Raw genomic sequence first — 23610 nt, forward strand, 5'->3', positions numbered from 1 at the left:
CTTAAGAAATAATGTTGCCTTAGTAATGTTTTTTTCTATGAAAATTATTATAGGCGAAGCCGTTTACAATCTATGTATTTTGAAAACATATGACGCATTTGCACTAAAATTCACTTTTAAATATTCAACTGTTTATTCACCTGATAACATTTAATCTTGGTGTTGTAAGTTGTTGAGAATAAAAATAAATACAAATGTGCTGATTGTAACATTGCAAAATAGGTAAACAATGAATCTGAGTAGGGGAGAGTTGGACAAAACGGGATAGCTAACGTTAATTGACTCATAACTCTTTGACTATGCTATTGATATCTACTTCTTCTTAACTGTAACTTCTTCATTGATCACTTCCTATGTCTAAATATAGTTACCCCTAAATAGTTTGACGATAACATTGAAAAAGTCAATTGTTAAAAAAATGGCAAAGTATCCCGTTTTGTCCACCTGGTGAGGTAAAACGGGATAGTTTTTGGATTGAGAGGTTGAATGCCAGTCTTTCTAAACCCAGTCACAGCGGTTTGGACGCTAGCAGCTTTCATATATGCGTTTCCGAAAAGTTTTCCTATTTGGGAGACTGTGATTGGTCGACCTGGATGTTGCTGCATCCATTTTTGAACTTCTGACGTATAATAAGTGCCGAGTGGTGGTGACATGAAACTGACGTCTAGAGGCTGCAATCGATGCGTGGTATGCGGAGGGAAGCACAACATTACAACACCAATATCTCTAGCTTTCTCTATGACGTCAATATTTTGTGTGTGGGTCGTATGTCCGTCCAAAACTAAAAGAACAGGATGTTCTTTGGAGGGTTTTGAAAACTCAATAAAATAACTAAACCAATTAGAAAAAATTTCTTTTTGCATCCATCCTGACGAATGATAGAAAGCTTTACTGCCAGGTGCAGGGCCATCATCTAGCAGCTCAGGTTTTGCTCTGGACCTGGGAAAAATGAAGGTAGGCGGCATAAATACACCAGAAGGACTCGAGCAAATTTCCACAATAACAAGAACACGGCGTTCAGCTGAAGATATACACCCAACTTGCCTTTTTCCACGCAATGACATATATTTCGATCTTTTCAACGAAACATAAAAATGCCGGTTTGTTGTATTCTAATGATTTCTCTTGAACTTGCGTCATCATAAATATAGCGTTGGTGCATGATCCTCCCGACCTAAAACAGTGTTGTTCTTCTGCCAGTGATGTAATTTCATTTTGTTTGTTTCCACGTTGTTTGTTAATTTTAGTGTCGTGTTTAATAAATTAATTCCTCCGTAAGTGTCCGAGTCCGATTTGTCTCCCTTTTTAAAGATACATATTAGGATGCTGCTTGATCTCTATTCTTGTGGTATTCTGTTTTGTTCTATTATTTTTGGATTAGTTTTAATATTTGTTTGGTTATATCCTGGTGTTCCATCTGTTTTACCGGTTGGTGCCGGTCTCTTGGGTGTGATATATTTCACGATGATTCTTATTTTACATATTATTGTATTATGTCGATTATTTCATTCATAGGAGATTCTGACCAATCGAAAGCTACAGAAATCTAAATTAAATTGATAATTTTTGATAATTTCCCGTCGTCAAGTATATTACAACAGATGCCCTTCGTTGCTACGAAAAAATACATTCAGTGACATTAATGGCAATTAATGTTTTAAAAATTATAAAAGTGATGACTTTCAACCGTAAAATATTTATAACAACTGTGTGTTTAATTGTACTAATTTGTACTTACATAAGTAAATTACAATAAAATTTTGGTGTTGAACAGTTTTATTCATGAAATAATCGCAACAAATTGCACTCGATCTCTAAAATTAATATAGAATTTTATAGCTCTTGTGCAATTACTACTGATTATTTCATTCATAGGAGATTCTGACCAATAGAAAGCTACAGAAATCTAAATTAGACTGATAATTTTTGATAATTTCCCGTCGACAAGTATATTACGTCAGATGCCCTTCGTTGCTATGAAAAAATACATTCAGTGACATTAATGACAATTAATGTTTTAAAAAGTATAAAAGTGATGACTTTCAACCGTAAAATATTTATAACAACTGTGTGTTTAATTGTACTAATTTGTACTTACATAAATAAATTACAATAAAATTTTGGTTTTGAACAGTTCTATTCATGAAATAATCGCAACAAATTGCACTCGATCTCTAAAATTAATATAGAATTTTAGAGCTCTTGTGCAATTACTACTGATTATTTTTGATGGGTGCACATTACTGCACATCTCTATTGATTAAAGCTGACGTAATCAATCTATCATAGATCTTTGTCCACGGATGTTATTGAATTTATATTTGTGTTTGCCTTTGTGGTCAAAATATGTGTTTTAGTTCGTTATTCGTGCAGAAGTTTATCATCATAGCCACTCCTGTATTTCCTACTTTCTATTACGGATGTTGGATATTCTTCAATCTGTTTATTATGATCAGCAAAGTAATCCATGTTTAAAACACTTCGAGGAGAAAAGTTTATTTTATTATTTTTAATATGAATTAACTGCAATTTTAGTTTATTTTGATGTTTTGATTTTCATTTCGGAAATTAAATCGTTACTTTTTTTCTGATATAGCCTCTTTCTGCTATAGTCTTGCTACGTCCATGGATATTATAGTACGGGATCCGGATATAGGTCGATCTGTACCCATCAGCTTGCCGGATGAAACATTGTTTTTATTACATTTCATACATAGACAAATATTTCTAGCATGGGTTGCCTATCAAAATCGTGTCATAGCTATCCTTAAGGGGGGGCCGTAGGGGTTGAAATCAATATTTCAAGCACATTTTTTTAAAGTATTGTAGAATTATTTTATTTTTAAATTAAATAGGCATATTCAGTACAATTCATAAATTATTCAAGGAGAAATATTGAAAAATATTGAAAAATAAGCCAACGGTGGCAAATTTTTAAAGACACCTCAAAAAACAATGAATTTTGCGGTGGACATCAGAACTCATCATTGGATCATGGTAAACAAAAAATTCAAAAAGATTTTATTAGCTTATCAGTTTTTCGAGGTAACGCTGTCGAGTTTTTTAGCTTTATCGAATTTTGACTTTTTGATATCATTCAGAAGTCAAAACAACGATTTTTTTGCAAAAAAGGGTGAAAGCAACATATTTACTATTGTTAAACAAAAACTAAGCATAAAACAAAAAATATCTCGACAGCGTTATCTCAAGGAATGTCTAAAGAAAATATTTACAAAATTCCAGGTGGGTTGGTCAAGTCGATTTGAGTTAGAATATCTACAGCCTTTGAAAAAAGTAGTTTTGAGAAAAACGCGTTTAAAGTATTGTCAACTTTTCTTTTCAATTTTTTTGTCTGTCAAATCGTAAAGTGATGCACACCGGAATATGTTCTTGAATCGCGGAGTAATTTACAAACGAAAATAAGAACAGCTGTTGACCGTATCTCACTACGCTCAAGCGCGCTGGCGCGAACTTGCTGCAAAGCGAGACGAATGTAGGAAGGTAGGGAGATAGTGTTGAATATCCCTACCTTCGACTCGCTTTGCTGCAGGTTCGCACCAGCACGCTTGAACGTAGTGAACAACGGTCAACAGCTGTTCTCATTTTCTTTGTAAATTACTCCGTGATTCAAAAATATATTCCGGTGTGCATCATTTTACGATTTGACAGACAAAAATGAAGTTGAGAATAAAAGTTAACAATACTTTAAACGCTTTTTGCTTAAAACTGCTTTCTTCAAAGGCTGTAGACATTGTAACTCAAAGGCTACTTGACCGACCCACCTGGAATTTTGTAAATATTTTCTTTAGACATTCCTTGAGGTAACGCTGTCGAGATATTTTTTGTTTTATGCTTAGTTTTTGTTTAACAATAGTAAATATGTTGCTTTCACCCTTTTTTGCAAAAAAATCGTTGTTTTGACTTCTGAATGATATGAAAAAGTCAAAATTCGATAAAATTAAAAAAACTCGACAGCGTTACCTCGAAAAACTTATAAGCTAATAAAATATTTTTGAATTTTTTGTTTACCACGAGCTAATGATGAATTCTGATGTCCACCGCAAAATTCATTATATTTTGAGGTGTCTTCAAAAATTTGCCACCGTTGGCGTATTTGTTAATATTTTTCTTTAAATTTGTTCTTGAATAATCTATGAATTGTACTGAATATGCCTATTTAATTTAAAAATAAAATAATTCTACCATACTTTAAAAAATGTGCTTGAAATATTGATTTCAACCCATACGGACCCCCTTAAGGATAGCTATGACACGATTTTGATAGGCAACCCATGTTAGAAATATTTGGCTATACCCTATTCCACGAACATACGTCTGTTGTGGATTATCTCGACAACGAATATTTTACTGTGCAAATTATGAAGAACGAAACTAAATTGCAAAATACATTGTTGTTTATTGGAACAATTATTAGAGCCATTTACTTTCGCATTTCTTATGTTGCACACTAAGATATGCGTTGTCGCGATAATCCAAGACAGTCGTATATTCGTGGAATAACCCATATGTATGAAATTTAAACGTGTTAATTCTTTTGAGACAAGATAAATCCCGTTTATTTGAGGCAGAAATTGGTGGTAGTGGTGATAAGAAAATTGATGAACAGTTTGTTATAATGAATTGCAGTACTTACTACATAGAAAATATTTGGATCGGCATAATTTTTAAGTACCTAACTTGTTATACTAAATATCTTGGAAATTCTTTGGCGAAGGTAACTTTTAAATTTTGAATCTTCAAAGAGGTCAAAAATTTGCAAATCTTCAAAATTTTCCAAAAACGAGTATCTATTTGCATATATTAGTACATATCCAAAATTTCAAGATATACCTACTCGTTTTTCGAGAGATGTATCATGTTGTTGTCATTTTTGGGATAGTTCGGAAATATCAAGCGAATCCAAAATGTCACTGCGTATACAGGGTGTCCAGAAACTCTACCGACAAACGAAGACAGGAGATTCCTCAGATAATTTTAAGACAATTTAACCCAATTCACCTAGTCCGAAAATGCTTCCTAAGGGAGCTAGAGCTCTTTGAAGATGGCGCCATCTAATTAGTTTTTCTTAAATACCTCCAGAACGCTTCTATTTAGAAAAACGAAAATTTGTATACATATTTACTTTCCAGAAATAAATCGATTCCATCCATTGCGAATTTCTAGTACCGGTCATAGGCGTCCGTTTTGGGTAGGGCAACGGTTATTTTATCGCATAAATTTTTTGTCTTTAACTTTTAAGCATTTTTAATACTGGATTATTAAATTGTGAGGTATTCTAGTACTAAAAGGTACTCTTACTTTAAGTCGCTAGGACACACCGTTTTCTAGAAAAATCGATTTGAAAGTTTTTAGTTTTGGGAATTTGAAAAAAAAAATTGAAAAAATTTAAAAAAAAACGATGTATTTTACCAACTTAAAGCAAGAGTAACTTTTAGTACTCGAATATCGTATAATTTAATAATCTAGTGTCAAAAATACTTAAAAATTAAAGATAATAAAGTTATGCTATAAAATGACGGTTGACCTACCCAAAACGGACGCCTATGACCGGTACTAGAAATTCGCCATTAATGAAATCGATTAATCTCTGGACTATAAATAAATGTACCAGTTTTCATCTTTCTAAATAATTTTTTTTGAATTTTCTTTTTTGAAATTCAAAGAACGAAAAATTTTCAAATCGATTTTTCTAGAAAACGGTGTATCCTATCGACTTAAAGTAAGAGTACCTTCTAGTACTAGAATACCTCACAATTTAATAATTCAGAGTCAAAAATGCTTAAAAATTAAAGACAAAAATGTTAGGCGATAAAATAACCGCTGCCCTACCCAAAACGGACGCCTATGACCGGTACTAGAAATTCGCAATGGATGGAATCGATTCATTTCTGGAAAGTAAATACGTACACCAATTTTTGTTTTTATAAATAGAAGCGTTCTGGAGGTATTTAAGAAAAACTAATTACATGACGCCATCTTCAAAGAGCTCTAGCTTCCTTAGGAAGCATTTTCGGACTAGGTGAATTGAATTAAATTGTCTTAAAATTATCTGAGGGATCTCCTGTCTTTGTTTGTCGGTAGGGTTCCTGGACACCCTGTATATTGGAAACTACTATCATTACGAAAATCTCTGAGATTTTGCACCAGCTTTCGTATTCTATTTTTTGAATAAATAATGCCAGTTGACTGATTTTGAACAATAATGAATATCTTTGGCAAACTCTGTCTTAAAAATATTTAAAAGAATATTAAAAGAGTAATTATTTAATAAAGTTCTCAACGATTGCTTCACGGATCGAGGTATCGCCAATTTCAAAATCGTCGCCTTTGATATTAAAATCAAAAACTTCCAAAAGCTGTTCACGAAAATCTGCTACAGATACTAAAACTACCAGAGATAATCTGCTTAGATAAAACTAATCGAGATTTAAAATTTCATCGCGTCTGACAAACTGTTCGCTTTTTTTTTCGAAACAAATTTGTTCTAAAGCAGTAATCCGTTTAGGTGAGCTAAACTGGCAAGAAAAGACGATATTCTTTATTTTTTACACGTATCATGCAAAACTAAATTCATTATATGCGCATAATAGTGAGTAAATAAAGCTTGTGATGCAATATGTAGTTTTAACTTTTGACTGGAGACCATTTAATTCACCACACATCACAGCAACGCCGTCATAAGATTGCCCCAGTTTGCCCTACCAATTTATTTTTGATATCAAAAAATTTTGAATCTTGAATGATATCAAAAATATATTCTGCCTTATTGCTTTTACTCACGTCTCTAAAACCTAAAAACCTCTCATAAATATTACCACGTAAGGCGTATCGAACAACAATAATTGATAATTGTGAATGACATGATAATCAGAAGTTTCATCTACTTCCAGCGAAAAGCAAATGTTTCTCTAAATCTCAGATTCAATAACGTTATTCAAAATGTAACTATTTGATTAGGTATATGTATTAGTTCATTCTGTATTACGAATACACTTCGAATCAGAAAATAAATATTTCTAAAACAATTTCATTATTTTCTCTATAATTACTTTGATTTTTAACAAATGCTTCGATCCATCATGTCCACTAAATGATAATTCCTGACAACTTAAAAAAATTACAATATCAATTATTAAACGACGTAAAACGGCGTGATTATTTTTGACAATTTCTGCCGATGCGATCTGGCGATGCCAAATGAAACACCGACCGGCAGATTTAAATATGCCGTACCTGCCTACGGAGAGAATGTATGTTCGCTTGCTCATCGACTTGTTATTTCGTTGAGTTTTACGCGTAAATTGTCAAGCTACGGAGTGCTACGGATGAGTTAGGTACGGCTAGCCGAAAAGTCAGGTGAATGGCTCGGATCATTCATTTTTTGAGAAGTCTGTTATGCGCAGGGATCACTTAACGCCCGGATTGATCAAATCCTTTTAAAAACCATGAATAAAATTTAGTCTGTATTATCTGACAGATTTTTTTTTACTTCACAGATACAAACATTAAAAAAATCTATCTATATAAATGTGTGGGTCGGCACTGCCGACCCTGACCGGCCGCCACTGCCTATATTCGCATCTTTAGACTATTTCGTTATTGCAAATTGCATTGATAAATTGTTGGAGGCACCTGACGCATATCCTAGAAAGACCGAGATCAGAAGAGAAATTCTAGGGAAAGTATAATAATGACTTGGCTTAAGATAACTCGGACAAGGACGACGAAAATACTTGTTTTCCATTTCACCGTTTCTAATAATGGGCCGAGCCGGGTTCGTCGACATTTGCAGCAAACGTCTGATGCGTTTTGCAAAACAAAGAAAAAACAATTGTATTCTAAACTAAACTCTGGACCGTCATGCGCATTATAAGACCCCTATTATTCTTTCGAGTACCTTTAAAAATACGCGCTGCCGTGACAGGTACCTTAAAACTGTTGCTCTCACTGTAATTATTAGATATATAGTGATTTTTTTTCGTTTCAGGTCCGAATCAAATAATTCCTAGTGAAAATTACGTGTGTACCGATCCCAGTGGAAGCGTCCGACTTAGAATTCCCGAAAATGGTAAAGCTATCGAAACTATTAAACCCATATCAGTGCCAGGACTCCTCGAAAAAACAGCCAGGGAATACCCCGATAAGATAGCGCTCGCTCAAAAAGTTAATGGGAAATGGGAAACCGTCAATTTCAAGTAAGTAAAAATATCTAGGTACCATTTTTATTCAGTTGCAATGCGAAGGCAAAACTGTCTATTTTTCACTTAGAACAGGGAGCGCAAACCAGCAATCTGAATCGACGATTTTCGACTGTTTTTGGAGTCATCATCGGTGAAGTGACTACTACTATCATTGTTTGATTTGCGTGTATAGATATAATGCTATGTAGAAATGCGTTCAATGATTGTCCCCGTTTAGGATTTAGTCCTCTTCAGGGTTTGTAGTGAATGTAAAATGTTGGCAGCAAAAGCAAACAGGCCGAAAAACACACTGGGGCAAGTTCCGTATCCTGGTGTTTTTTGGATTCCTGGGTTATGCCGGACGGTGGTGTCCAGAAGGCTAAGAAGTCAACAGAGAAGAAAGTTTGATGGATTGTTGTTGGTTCCATAGACATTTACGTGTACTGTCCGTGCTTTGCTCTCGACCAGTCTCCCTAGAAACCATTGTACAACGACAGGCGAACCTGCGTCCCTCGTGGGCGGTCAGGAGGTGGCTTATGAGTGCAGCGTGGACAGTGAGCGTTCGAGTGGAGAAAATAGTTGCGGCTATTTTCTTGGGACGAACAGGTATAATTGTGCAATGAAGTTGGGAAACCGCAAAAAACCAACTTCTCCCTGTTCGGGGTAGGGAAGAGGATATGTTAAAGGTGGGTACGGTAGGCTAACGGGGTAGCTTCGAGGATGTTTTCGTACTCTACCGGGAGTTCGTCAATGCATGTTTGCATTAGAGCAGACGGTAAATGAATCTTTTTGTGTTTGGGCTTTCGGTAGAGTACGTGGCCGGAAGATGAACAGGAACATTTGAGAGTTTCTTGTGTGTCGGAGGGGGGATCGTTGATTACTTTGATTGTGAAGTTCCTGTTCAGAGAGTTTATTCTCTCGGTGATTTTGGGGATGTTTGAAATGTTATGGATTTCGTTTGAGGGATATCTCCAGTGCTCGTAGTTGCCTACACGCAAGATTCTACGTTCCGCTCGCAACAACCTCTCTTGTTTTGCTCTTGTGCAAAGAGAGTAGAGGCATGACTTGTACTCCATTACGGGTCGAATAAAGGTCTTGTAAGTGTGAATGAGAGTCTTCTTATGTGTCTTGCCAATTCGTCCAGAGAGAGGGTAGAGAAGTCTGGCCCTGTTCCTTACCCTATCTAAAGTTGCCTTTAGATCTGCGTCCCAGTTAAGAGTCCTGGTGAACAGTACTCCCAAATAGGTTGCAGTCGGGCTAACAACAAGCCTTTCTCCCAACAGTCTCAATGGATATTGGTCGTCTTCATTAATTATGATTCTATGTGACACAGAAGGGGCGCGAAACACAATTGTTGTTGTTTTGTTCGCGTTCAGCGTGACTCTCCACTTACAACACCATTCTCCGAACCCGTCCAACAGAGCCTGGGCTCTTCTATGGATGAGTCTTGGGTTGTATCGAGAGGTTGTTGTGAGCAGAGCCGTGTCGTCTGCGTACAGAAACAGCCGAGCACCTGGGATATTTTGATTGGTGATATCGCTGTTGTAGATGATGTACAACAGCGGTGCTAGGACTGAACCCTGGGGAACTCCAGCTTGTGGAGTGAAAGGGGTGGACTTTTGCTCGCTTATTTTCACTCTGACAGTTCGGTTGTGGAGGTATGAGTGTACAATTTTGGTAAATTGTAATGGTCGATGTCCAGAAGTTTCCGAACAAGTCCGTCGTGCCAGACCTGATCGAAAGCCTTCTGCACATCCAGGAATGTGGCTATGGCGAATGAACCATCGTTGATGGTTTGGGTAACTTTAGTTGTGAAATCTATTAATGCATGCTTAGTAGATTTACCAGACTGGAATCCGTATTGGAATTTTGGTATGATGTTGTGGTTTTGGAGAAAGTCATTGAGCCTCTCTTTTAGGATTAGCTCAAGAACTTTACCCAGAGTGTTGATTAAAGATATTGGTCTGTAGGATTCCACGTCGGTTGGGGGTTTGCCTTTTTTCAAAAGCATGATGGTATTGACCACTTTCCAAGGAGTAGGAAAGTGGCTATTTTTGAGACATGCATTGAATATTTTAGTTAGAAGAGGGATGATACTCTCTGGAAGTTTTTTGAGGCACCTTCGGTTGATGCCATCAGGTCCGGGAGCGCTGTTTTTGCCAATTTGGCAAAAGCTCTCCGTTTCCCTGTTTGTGAGGGGGTCCATGATAGGATCATAGACTGGAATGTGGTGGTTGAGAGTAACATTTACTATGTATTCTGTGTTGAGTTTAAATAAGCGATCAAAGTTCGGGTTATCTGGGGTTTGAAAATTGTTTTGAAGGGTGAAGTGACAAAACCACGAAAGCTTATCCCCGCATTGCAACTGACGTTAATGGAGTAGGTAACTAGCGTCATCTGGCCACTGAAAGCCAAAGTTTTCAACCTAATATAAACATTAATAATATTGAAAAATATTAAATATCACTAAAAGATTTTTAAATGAAAACTTATTGGTCCATTTCCCTGGTAACACCTCCATGGCTTCCAAAATTTGCAAGCCAGATGGATGCTGCAGTGAAGGCAAGAGGGAATTCTAAAAAGTTGCAATTCCCAACCCAGTCTACAGCTTGGTAAAGTTCCAACGGAAAATGGACCAAGTTACTTTATAGGAGTAATACTAATAAAATAAAAATGTATACCATTTTTATTCAGTTGCAATGCGAAGGGAAAACTGTCTTATTTTTCACATTTTTAATTCTGCACTAATATATACAATTTTTTTAGACAGTACCTCGAGAACGTCCGCACCACCGCAAAAGCCTTTTTACACCTTGGTCTGAAGCCCAATCACTCAGTTTGCATTCTAGGATTTAACAGCCCTGAATGGTTCTACTCGGATCTTGCAGCAATATTTGCTGGGTAAGTAAGGTCAAAATATTTAGACTTAAAAAGTGTTCTTTTTTTCAAAATATTCACGGGTTTAGTCTACAGATATTTTCGTTTAGTACGCCACTCAATAGGAGCAAGATTTTAATAAAATTTTGGGAATAGCCTCTACTTATCTCTTTATTCAAAATCTACCCCATGCCGATGTGTGCTTTTATCTCAGAGGTGGTTCCCACCCCTTCTCGGGGGTGGAAAATTTTTTGGTTAAAATAACCACGGAAGTCGTTAGAGAACCTAATTCTAACTCAATACTTTTTGAGTTATTTGCAGTTGAAATTGGCCATTTTCCTTGAAAAATGACACCTTTGCGGACAGTTTTTTGCGAATACCCTAAAAACTATGCATCTAACGAAAAAACTATATAAAATATTTTTGTAGCTTATAAAAAAGCAAAGAGATTCGTTCCTTCATAAATCTTCTACTTATAATACAAAAAAAGAAATATGGTAGGTGAGAAGAGTTTGTTTTTTTGGTGCATGCTCAAATCGGCGTATTTAAAAAAAAATAACTTGAAATAACAAAGAAACGGTCGATTTTACGTGTATAATGATACTAATACCTTTTGTAGTTCTTGAAAATACCTTAAAAGCGAGCAATATTAAATGTCGATCACATTCAAACTAAGCGAGATATGCTGCAAAAAAGTTGATGGCTAATGCATTTTAATAAAAAATGAGAAGTTCACAAAATTGTTATCTAAAAAGACCCTACATTTTTGTGCAGTATCTTTTTTCGTATCTCTTATCATTTTCGAGTTACATGGAGAAAAAGGAAGATTTTTTAGAAAATTTAAAAATGCGCTCTATAATTTGATTTTATTTTTTTCAAAAACCATTCATTTTAATCCCGTCCAACTTTTTGAACATAGAAATAACACTACAATAAAAAGTATTATAGAAATCAAACGATGTATTTAAATTCTGACGGATGAGGGGTTATATATACTTCTCATTTTTTCTTAAAATACGTTAGTCATCAATTTTTTGCAGCATATCTCGCTCAGTTTGAATGTAATTGACATTTAATGTTGCTCATTTTAAAGGTTTTTTCAAGCACTACAAAAGGTATTAGTACCATTATACACGTAAAATCTACCGTTTCCCTATTATTTCTGGAACATTTTTTTCAAGAACAAAAATGTTACATGATTATCAGAAATAGAAGAAGGTGTATTTACACCAAAATAAATCATAAACAATATTATATTATACACTAAGCTTAAAGACTCTTAAGACTTTTCTTTTCAGAAAAATGGCAAGTTTTAAAACTCTAGTACTTTTCTTCAAGAAAATAAAAGGCAAAAAGAAGCCAGAAAAATAACTAGAGAGCCATTTACTAAGTAAGACTGAAACTTCTCTGTCAATAACTATAAAAGACATAAAAATATCCGAATAAGAATAAAATAAGTATTATATTTGACACTTTGGCTTTTTTTTAGGGGGATAGCGGTAGGAGTCTACACCACAAACTCCGCAGAAGCCTGCTACTTCTGCGCCGAGAACAGCAAGGCAAATATAATAGTGGTAGAAGACCAGAAGCAGTTAGATAAAATTCTGGAAGTGAGGTCCAGGTTACCAGAGCTAAAGGCGATAGTACAATACAGTGGAGAACCCACACACCCAGATGTGATAAGTGTAAGTAACAATTATATTATTTTAAATGCGTAATCGCTATATTTCTATTGCTGTCTAGCTTTGTGTAGTAGTTTTTCAATGTTTTTGGTTTTGTAATTGCCAATTTTTGTATTTTATGTCGTGCATTCATCTTCCTATTGCTTTTTCCATGTTAACAAAGATCCATATTGTTGCTACTTTCAGAAACTTTCTAGAATGTCTAATGTGTAAGGGCAGTCTCATCTATAATGTCTTCTATAATTGTATTATTTTCATTTATTTATTATTTGTAGTTTTTAGTAATATACAACATGTAGAGTCAACGGAGAGAGAAGCAGCAATGGACACCAAAATAACAAACGAGGAAGTGGCTCAAGCGCTTCAAAAAAATAAAGAAAGGAAAAGCGGTAGAACCAGATGATATTCCTGGGGAAGTATGGAGAGCATTGGGAGAGACAGGAACAAGGTGGCTAGCAGGTTTATTTAATATAATTATGGAAGTTGGACAAATGCCAGACGAATGGAGAAGCAGTATACTAGTACCTGTCTACAAAAACAAGGGAGATATACAAAAATGTAGTACAAACTACAGGGCTATAAAACTGCTTAGCCACACCATGAAAATATGGGAAAGAGTAATTGATAGACGGATACGTGAAGAGACCGAAATATCCGAGAATCAATATCAACAACAGATGCAATTTTCATTATAAGGCAGTTGATGAAAAAATACAGGAGTAAAGAAACAAACGCTCATATGGTATTCATTGATCTTGAGGAAGCATATGATAGAGTTCCTCGAGAGATTCTGTGGTGGGCACTCAATAAGAAAGAAGTCCCTGGTGAATATGTAAAGATTGTGAGGGATATGTATGAGGGAGTAACGACTAGTGTTAGGACAGGTGTGGGAGAGACTGATAAATTTCATGTGAAAGTAGGATGGCACCAAGGCTCGGTGCTTAGTCCGTATTTATTCTCATTAGTTTTGGACTAGATAACAGCGAAACTACAGGGTAACATTCCATGGTGCTTAATGTATGCTGATGATGTCGTGTTAGTAGGAAATAGTGAAAGAGACTTAGAACAAAAACTGGAACAGTGGAGACAAGCTCTGGAAGAAAAAGGTTTAAAACTAAGTAGGCCAAAGACAAAGTATTTGCAATGTTCATTTAAAGATGCGAGTTACTACAAATAAAAAGGTATCTTTGGATGGTGAACTGATTGTAAAAAGCAATAGTTTTAAGTACCTTGGATCGGTATTACAGAGTAATGGATAAATAGATGGAGATGCATGCAATAGAATTAGGGCTGGATGGATGAAGTGGAAGGAAGCAAGTGGTGTGCTGTGTGACAGGAAAATTCCAATTAAATTGAAGGGAAAATTCTATAAAACAGCCATAAGACCGGCTATAATGTACGGAACTGAATGTTGGGCAGTGAAAAAGAAAGAGGAACAATGAATGCATGTGGCGGAAATAAGAATGCTTAGATGGATGAGTGGAGTGACAAAAAAGGATAAAATTAAAAATGAGTATATTAAGGGAAGTCTAGGTGTGGCACCAATTGATGCCAAAATGAGAGAGCATAGGTTGAGATGGTTTGGTCATGTTCAACGTCGAGACGCTAATTACCCAATACGAAGAATTGCTGAAGTGCAGATTCCTAGAAGGCGTAGGAGAGGAAGACCAAAGAAAACGTGGGGGGAGACGATTAGGCAGGACATGTTGGTAAAGGGGATTAATATTGATATGACCCAAGATAAAATTGTATGGAGAAATGCAGTTAGGGAAGCCGACCCCGCATCGGGATAAGGCAAAGAGAATGATTATGATGATTTTAATTTCAAATATCTCATTCAAAAAATAAGTAATATACAACTTGTGTAGTTGCTACATGTGTTATAAGTAAACGCTTCCTTTCATGAGCAAAGTCGGTTTTCTTCATCATCGAAACCATTTTTAACTGCCTCATCCACGTATATGTATCATTCTGTTGTTCACAATGTTTTCTCATTGGACTTTACTGATAACAACATAAGCAACTTTTACTACTTCAACATTAAGAAAGCATGCCCCGTTGCTATCTTGTTATTTATTTATATTTTGACATGAAGTAAAGTTAGGTTCAGTAGTGATCCATTTTATTGTTATAAGATTTTTGGAATAACAACATGTAATTATCATAGACGTAGGTCATAATTCTCTTTGCCTTATCCCTATGCGGGGTCGGCTTCCCTAATTGCATTTCTCCATACAATTCTATCTTGGGTCATATCAATATTAATCCCCTTTACCAACATGTCCTGCCTAATCGTCTCCTCCCACTTTGGCTTTCCTCTCCTACTTCTTCCAGGAATCTGCACTACAGCAATTCTTCGTATTGGGTGATTAGCGTCTCGACGTTGAACATGACCAAACCATCTCAACCTATGCTCTCTCATCATAGACGTAGGTATATGTATATTAACATAGAATGAGCAGCCTGAAGAGCTAAGTGACTACACCATCTTTCTTTTTGTTGTGTCTCCGTCTTACATCAAGTGAGTATAGCAGCGTCTCAATTTGGTACCAGAGAGAGAAAGAGAGTTATAGAGAGATGTATAGAGACAGATAGAGAGAGAGAGACAGAGAGAGAGAGCGACAGAGAGAGAGAGAGAGAAATCGTCAACCGCAAGAAATCTTGTCGTGGAAGATAAACGTTTCACTTAAATAGATCTTGTTTTTTTTCATCTTAGAAGTCATTTTTAAATGTGTAATCCTGTAATCCATGTATGTACCGTTTCCATCGGTCACAATGTTTTCTCTGTAGATCACAACATGAGTATCGACCACTTTTAGGCCTTCAACATTAAGAAAATAAATCACAATCCCTTTACAAGTATTATTATTTATACATGTTTTGACAAAAAACAATACAATGTGTATTTTTAATTATTTCAGTGGAAAAGACTGATGGAAATAGGTGCTCAACAAACCGACGATGCCTTAAATAATGCCTTGAAACAAGTTGCTATCAACAGGTGCTGTACTTTGGTCTACACGGTAAGTTCTTCCCCAAAACTTGTTTTTTTTTTTATAAACATTTGGACCTCTTTAATAATTAAAAAATTTGAAGAAATATCTTCTGCGTAAAAGGTATATTTATTTAAAAAAAACCAAAAGGGCTACAACAGGGCCGCGCCGTCCATAAGGGCGAAGAGGGGCGGCGCCCCTCGGTACCGGTAGGTACCGAAAAAAAAATTGACAATACCGAAATTACTAGAAATATTAGTAATAATATTTTATTATCTTGTAAAATTGAAAACTTACCTATCGTAGGTAAATATTAAAATAGCAGTTAGTATTACTTTGATCCCATAAGTGTACGAACCCTTATTTCTCTCATTAATCTGAACTATTAGTCCATTCACTCACGGCAAAATATTGCAAACCTCCGAATTTTAGAACAGCTTAGATGTGACATGAAATTTGACATACACATAGCTAACATGTCAAAGAAAAAAATTTATATTGTATCGACGTGTGCTTTTGCCCTGGTGGTGAGTACCACATCTTCTCAGTGGTGAAAAAATATAAGTTCAAAATAAGACCGGATGTGGACAAACTGACGAATTGTAAAAACTATAAAGATAAATAATTGTTCTATAAAATTTTCAGATTAAATCGATACTTTTCGAGTTATTTGCGAGTGAATAAATTTGTTCATTTTTCAATAAAAAAACACGTTTTTAAACGAGTTTTTCCAAATAACTCAAAAAGTAAGTATTTTAACGAAGAAATATTCTTGGGAAAAATTTTGAAAAAAAGCATTTTTTCCAAAATTGCAATTTTTTTAAACCATTTTTTTTTAAATATTCTCTTTGAAACAATGAAACTTGGAGATCATATAAAAATACATAAGTACATAAATACATAAGTAAATTGTAAAGCTGTAACGATTAATTTTATTTAGGATGCTAATTAAACGGAGATTCTTGCAATTTTTTTAAATATAAAAAAAGAAAATATACTTTTTTAGCGTAAGTGGCTTACTTTTGATGCTAGAATCATTAAAAAAACAATAATAAAGCTTTTTCTAAAGACTTTAAAAAAGTTATGATGAGTTTTACTCAAAAAGTGCTTTATTTTTTGGTTATCTCAACTTGAAATATGTATTCGATTTGGAATTTGGCTAATAAGAACCCATTTTCCACGAGCTACAACTCTGCCTCTACTAGGTCTACTGATTCCATGCATACACAATTTTTTTCATTTTTTTGTAGGCTATATTTTTGATAAGAAAATTGTTTTCAATAAAATACACACTTTTTTTGTTATTTGCAAAAAACAGTCTAAAACCGTGGTTTTATGTTGAAAAATGAACATATTCACTCGCAAATAACTCGAAAAGTATTGCCTTGCGGACTTATCTTGTATATTTTTCATCCCCAAAAAGGGTGGTACTCACCCATAGGACCTCCATTTTGACCCTTCGCTTCGTTATCGATCATTCGCTATCTGTACACTAAACAGATACGAAGCGAATACGTTCGATAACGAAGCGAAGGGTCAAAAATGGAGGTCCTGGGCAAAAGCACACATCGACGCATTATCAATTTTTTTCTTTGATATGTTAGCTATGCGTACGCCAAATGTCATGCCGATCCAAGCGGTTTTTTTAAATATGGAGCAAAAACCGTGAGTAAACGGACCATAATTATATAAATATCTGTTCTCTGATAGTGTAATCGTTGTTTTTTGTAAATATTTATAGTATTCATAATAACTTATCAGCATATTACCTTCATGCTGCTGAAAATCTAAGAGCAGATAACTAATAGTTACCCAGAAGGCCATGCTAGGAATCACAAGGAGAAACAGAATACCAAATAATATCATCAAGCAAAGAAAAAGAATCAAAGACATAAAATAACATGTAGCAGAAAAAAAATGGAAATGGACAGGTCATATCGAACATCGGACAACAACTGACTAGAAGATGGTTCTAATAGCGACCGCGGGCGGACAAACGAAGTAGAGATCGGCCACCAACGCGCTGGAGTGACGATGTAAAAAGAACTGCCGGCAACTAAATGATGGTAGCTCAAGATAGGGAGACATGGAGAAAATTAGAGGAGGCCTATGTTGTTCAGTGGACGATAACGGCTAGATAATGATGTTACTTTCCTAACACATAACAAATAGTTTGTAGGTATACCGTATACCGATTCACTAAGTTGCAAAAAACTACTTACAAAGGGAGGAGGAAAGGGGCGCTTGAAAGCCTTGGCGCGGCCATGGCTATAGATACAATACAGAACGTTTTCGCTCTAAAGAGAGCATCATCAGTGTTCTTGCAAGCTATGCTAAGCCACCAAAACAACGGTTAAAACCGTTTAAATGTCGACTAAATGTCTTACATTAGTTAGAGTATTAAATGTTAAGTCCAGATAATGGATGAAATCACTAAGGATCTATCCTAAGGCAATATATGACCTTCCACGAAGCACGTGGGTTGTTGAGTTAAATTATCTGTCTTTATATAGAGAAAGGTAAAAGTCAAACTTTCCCTATGTGAAGACAGATAATTTAACTCAACAACCCACGTGCTTCGTGGAAGGTCATATAATGCATTAGGGTAGATCCTTAGTGATTTCATCCATCATCTAGATTTAACATTTAATACTCTAATTTAAGGCATTTAGTCGACCTTTCAAACAGTTTTAACCGATGTATTTTTGGTGGTTTAGCATGTAGAGCTAGCAAGAACACTGATGATGCTCTCTTTAGAGCGAAAACATTCTGTATTGTATTTGTACCCCTTTTTTGGTTTTTTTTTAAATAAATGTAGAATTGTAAATATTTTATCTTAATTTTTAAGGCTCCTGTATATAATTTTTCTTAATTATTATTATTACGAAAACGAAATAAGAGTCTCACGCATACGAACACATGTGCGGATCCGCTTGGGGATTTGGAATCGGAGTTATCTAAGACGCAAGATAAACAAGTAGCCGTCTTGACTAATTTTAATAGTTTTCGTTTATTGGAAAAGGTCGGTACATACTTTGAACCAATTTTAATAGGTTGGTTCTCAGGGGAAAACGGAAAAGGGAGATTAGATGTTATGCTGGCCACTCACGGATATCGAAGAGGCTATGGCATGCAGGCCTGAACTGAAGGCCGTTATTTGAGTAGTTAAGTTAATGAACTGCAGTTCAGACGCCACACACATGCAGTTTTGTAATCGAGCGTGCCAACGCCTTTACGAAAACTGCATGTATGTGGTGATTTTGGCTTCAATTAACCGCCGGTCAGTCGCTCGGCCTCTTCGATATCCGTAAGTGAGTGGCCAGCATAAGAGATTCTTATTTAGCGTAAGGGGTGCGAAAGGCGGTCGATTTTGAGATTCGAATGAAAGAGGCTGTATTTGGCGATAATCGAAAGGACGCGAAGTTTAAGACGTACTTATATATTGACAAGCCGGTCATATATTGAGTAGATAAACGCGATTATTTCAAAGACATTTTCTTTTGTGAGAACTCGTAAAATTTTAGTCGCAATTACACAATCATTTTACATTTCGTCAATTTCATAGTATCTATAATTTAGTTGTCTATTTTATCAATTAAAACTGTTAAACATCACATGGACTTTTATTACGATTGTCTTTAACGAATCCTACATAAATATACCTTTCACGCAGAAGATTTTTCTTCAAATACTTGTAATTAATGGTATACAGCCAGCTACTGGAAATTCTTCCTTGTGATTCTTTAATAATTATTGTTTATTTTGTTTTCCAGTCTGGAACTGTAGGTAACCCCAAAGGCGTGATGCTCAGTCACGACAACCTGACGTGGGATGCCTTAGTAATAACCGAGCGCATGGGGCTCAGTGCGGGAGGTGAAGAGGTCCTCATCAGTTACCTGCCTCTGAGTCACGTAGCCGCCCAAGTCGTCGACATATACATCACTATAACAGTAGCTGCGGCAGTTTACTTCGCCGATAAGGATGCCCTGAAGGGTACTCTGATCAACACCATGCAGGAAGTTCGTCCTACAAAGTTCCTGGGAGTTCCGAGAGTGTATGAAAAGATCTTCGAGAAGATGATGCAGATCGCAGCTAAGAGCGGAGCTCTCAGGAAGTTCATTTCCGGCTGGGCGAAGAAACAGGCTCTTCAACATCACGTGGATACGATGAATGGGTAAGTTTCTTATAGTAGGGGAGAGTGGAAAACTAATATTGCACTGCGCGAGATACCAGACGCATGGAGAAACAAAGGAGACAAAGAAGACCCCAACAATTATAGAGGTATAAATGTACTGAACACCGCACTTAAGCTAACCACAAAAGTCCTAACCAACAAAATCAATAAACTAACAACTTTGTCAGATGAACAACAAGGATTCAGATCCGTAAGATCCTGCGTAGACGCCGTATTTGTACTGAGACAAATCACAGAAAAGGTCATCGAGTACAATAAACCAGCATATCTATGTTTTATAGACCTGATAAAGGCTTTTGATCGCATCCAAGTCGAAGACGTCTTACATTTAGTGTATAGAAGAAACATACCAATCAATATTATACAAACCATCGAAAACATATATTTTCATAATCGAATACAGGCAAAGATAAATGGAAAACTAACGCAGTTTATACCAGTACAAACCGGAGTCAGACAAGGTGACTCATTAAGCCCACTGCTATTTAATATAATAATGGACGAAAGAATAAAAGCAGTACGTAAAGGTCATTGTTACAGAATGGAGAACATAAGAATCCAAATATTATGTTATGCAGACGACGCGGCAATAATCGCCGAGACAGAAGACGATCTCCAAAGATTAACACACATCTCCAACACAACAGCCAAGAAATACAATATGATAACATCAGCAGAAAAAACCAAGTGTATGACAACATCTAAATACCCACTACGATGTAAAATCGAAATTGATGGGAAAATAATAAAGCAGGAAGCAAGGTTTAGATATCTGGGAATAGATATAACCAGTTACGGGGATGTTGAAAAGGAAGTAAGACAACAAAGCTTAAAAGCAAGTAAAGCGGCGGGATCTCTTAATGACACAATCTGGAAGAACAAACACCTAAGACAAGACACAAAAGCAAGAATCTATAAAGCAGCAATTAGACCTATATTGACATACACGGAGGAGACAAGACCTGACACATCTAAAACGAGACGACTACTAGAAACAACAGAGATGAATATACTCCTACGAATATCAAGTAAGAGTCTGTTGGATAGGGGGAGAAGCGAAAACATAAGAAGATCATGCAATGTAGAAGACATAAATGGATGGGTGTCAAAACGGGAACAAGAGTGGAACGAACACATTAGTAGAATGGCAGAGGATAGGATAGTACGAATAGCTCGAGATAAGTCACCAAATGGACAAAGAAGTATTGGCAGACCAAGAAAAAGATGGTGCGATAAAAACAATTTAGGAGGCTAATATTGAAGAAGAAACAGGCTTTAAAGCCAACATACAAGAAGGAAGAAGAAGAAGAAGAAGAAGGGAGAGTGGACAGACTTGATCCCTTTTTAAGTAATTTATTTGATCTCACACAATAGTGTCCTAATTTGATTTTCCTTGAGCAAATTCGTAGGCAAGTTAGTGAAACTTCTTTAAAGCTAACCCATAATTTAAACGGGATGCGTGTAAAAGGTACTCAGCAAGCTGATGTTCCTGCTCAATTGTAAAGATTTGCGACTTCTTAAATCCTTTCAAGCAATCTTGACCTCTTCTAACTACCCTCTAAAGAGTCATCACATTGATGTTAAATATTCGTGCTGTTCCCTTTAATGTTTTACCAGATTGTTTCCGCAAAAGCTGCAACAATCTCCGGATCAGGCAGGACTCGCTTCTTCGCTCCATCTTTCGTTTTGTAGTGCCTCTGTATCCAAAAATAATATTAAAACAGGTAAAGTAAAATCCACCTATTAAAATTAGATTTTTTATTTGGGAGAGACTTGATTCCGGGATCAAATCTCCCCACATGCATTATTTTGTTCAAATATTAATAACAGAATAAAATAACATAACTTTTAACAACACTTTTCCTAAGTGAATGGCGGTAAAAATCAACTATTAACTATGTATTAATTTTTTTGAAAATCGATCAAAATATATATTATATAGACCAGGACGCATCTGTAAAAATATTAGTACATTTGTATGTTGAGAGGTGAGTCATATTTTTTTGCAGAAATTGCTTGAAAAAAACTCATATAATAATATCTGAGTTATCCTCCCACTCAAAAAGATCCGGAACATTGTTTAAATAATTAAAATGTCAAAAAATTAAAGGAAAAATTCGATTTTTTTCTTCGTTTTTTGATTGTTGATTATAACTTTAAAAGTATTCATTTCCGAGAAAAGTTGCACTGACATAAAAGTTACGTAATTAAATTTCCTACAATATAGGATTGGTTAAATTTATAAAAATTGTCATCCTTGTTGCAAAATAGCAATAATTGCGAAAAAAACATAAAATAACAAGTATTGTCATTTTACGTTTTCCAACCATTTATGCTACACTTAGGACTTTCATATTTCACCCAGAAAAACTTTATGATATAATAAAACAATATTGTCAATTTCATTAAGATCGATTTAACAGGTTTTGCAAAATAAATTTTGCAATCAATCCATCTTTCGCAAAAATAATTCATTTTTTCAAAATGTTGCAGGACTGAAAATAAAACAGACAGCAAGTTGAATTTTTGTTACACATAGAGGAATACTGTACCTTTCATTTTCAATTTGCAAAATTAACGGTTAACTACCACCGCGTCAGGAATTTTTTTTAAATAAACAATAATTTTTGGTGTTACGCGCAGGACAACGGATATGTTTGCTCTGATTGAGCATTCCAATGACCATTGATAATGATTGTTGATAAATTTTAATTGTTAGTACATTTCGATATAAATAAATAAATTTGTTTATTACAAAATAAAAACACATACTGAAATAATACTTTTTTTACTCTGTCTTTTGAAATAATACTTTTTTTAGCAAAAACTTTCTTTCTTTGTTCATATATTTTAACTTACAGAATAAAAATTTATTATTTTTAAACATATGCAATTGTTTAAACAATATTTCACAAACAATAATCAGATTAGTTTGATTTTTGTGGAATTAAAATATTAAAATACAACAAAATATAGAGTAAGAAAATAATATATTAGATAAAGATTGTAGTACGTTCTTTAACGGTAAAATATTACAAAACCTCTAAATTTTAAAGAACCGCTTGGATTGACATGAAATGTGGCATACAAAGTACGTTTTTTGCTATAACAACCTTTTAATTTTCTTTTGCTTATTATTTTTAGACTCCAGTCCAATTCGTGGGGTTATATGTTCGCCAAAAACGTCCTCTTCAGCAAAGTCAAACAAGCCTTGGGTCTATCTCGGTGTACATTCTTCGCCAGTGCTGCAGCACCATTAGCACCTGATGTAAAGAGGTATTTCCACAGCATCGATATACCTGTGATGGACTGTTTCGGTAAATTCTTCAACTAACCGTCGTTTTTTGGCTTACGAAAAGTGTTTTTGTTGCCGTAGGTATGTCAGAAGCCAGCGGTGGTCACTGTCTTGGTATAGAGGGCGCCACGAACTTCGACACCATCGGTATGACGATGCCCGGAATGAAGACTAAACTGTTCAATGAAGAAAACGGCCAAGGCGAGCTGTGCATGTACGGTAGACATGTCTTTATGGGATATCTAAACGAACCGGGAAAAACTACCGAAGCTTTAGATGAAGAAGGTTGGTTGCACTCTGGAGATCTGGGTAGAATAGATGACAAACAGTTGGTTTATATCACAGGTAAGAAATACTTTCATTCATT

General features: G+C 35.4%; 1 protein-coding gene across 2 annotated transcripts in view; it reads left to right on the forward strand.

Annotated features, from left to right (window-relative positions):
- The window catches only part of LOC114329120 (very long-chain-fatty-acid--CoA ligase bubblegum), an 88512-nt gene that overhangs the window by 61061 nt on the left and 3841 nt on the right, over positions 1–23610 (forward strand). For both annotated transcript variants that reach the window (XM_050659563.1, XM_050659564.1), the window contains exons 3-9: positions 8009–8216; positions 10968–11102; positions 12568–12763; positions 15682–15783; positions 19527–19927; positions 23093–23265; positions 23325–23588. In XM_050659563.1, the coding sequence (XP_050515520.1) occupies positions 8009–8216; positions 10968–11102; positions 12568–12763; positions 15682–15783; positions 19527–19927; positions 23093–23265; positions 23325–23588 (1479 nt within the window). The remainder of the gene's footprint in view (positions 1–8008; positions 8217–10967; positions 11103–12567; positions 12764–15681; positions 15784–19526; positions 19928–23092; positions 23266–23324; positions 23589–23610) is intronic.

The sequence above is a fragment of the Diabrotica virgifera genome, chromosome 8 (assembly GCF_917563875.1).
Source record: "Diabrotica virgifera virgifera chromosome 8, PGI_DIABVI_V3a".
NCBI classification, from domain to species: Eukaryota; Metazoa; Arthropoda; class Insecta; order Coleoptera; family Chrysomelidae; genus Diabrotica; species Diabrotica virgifera.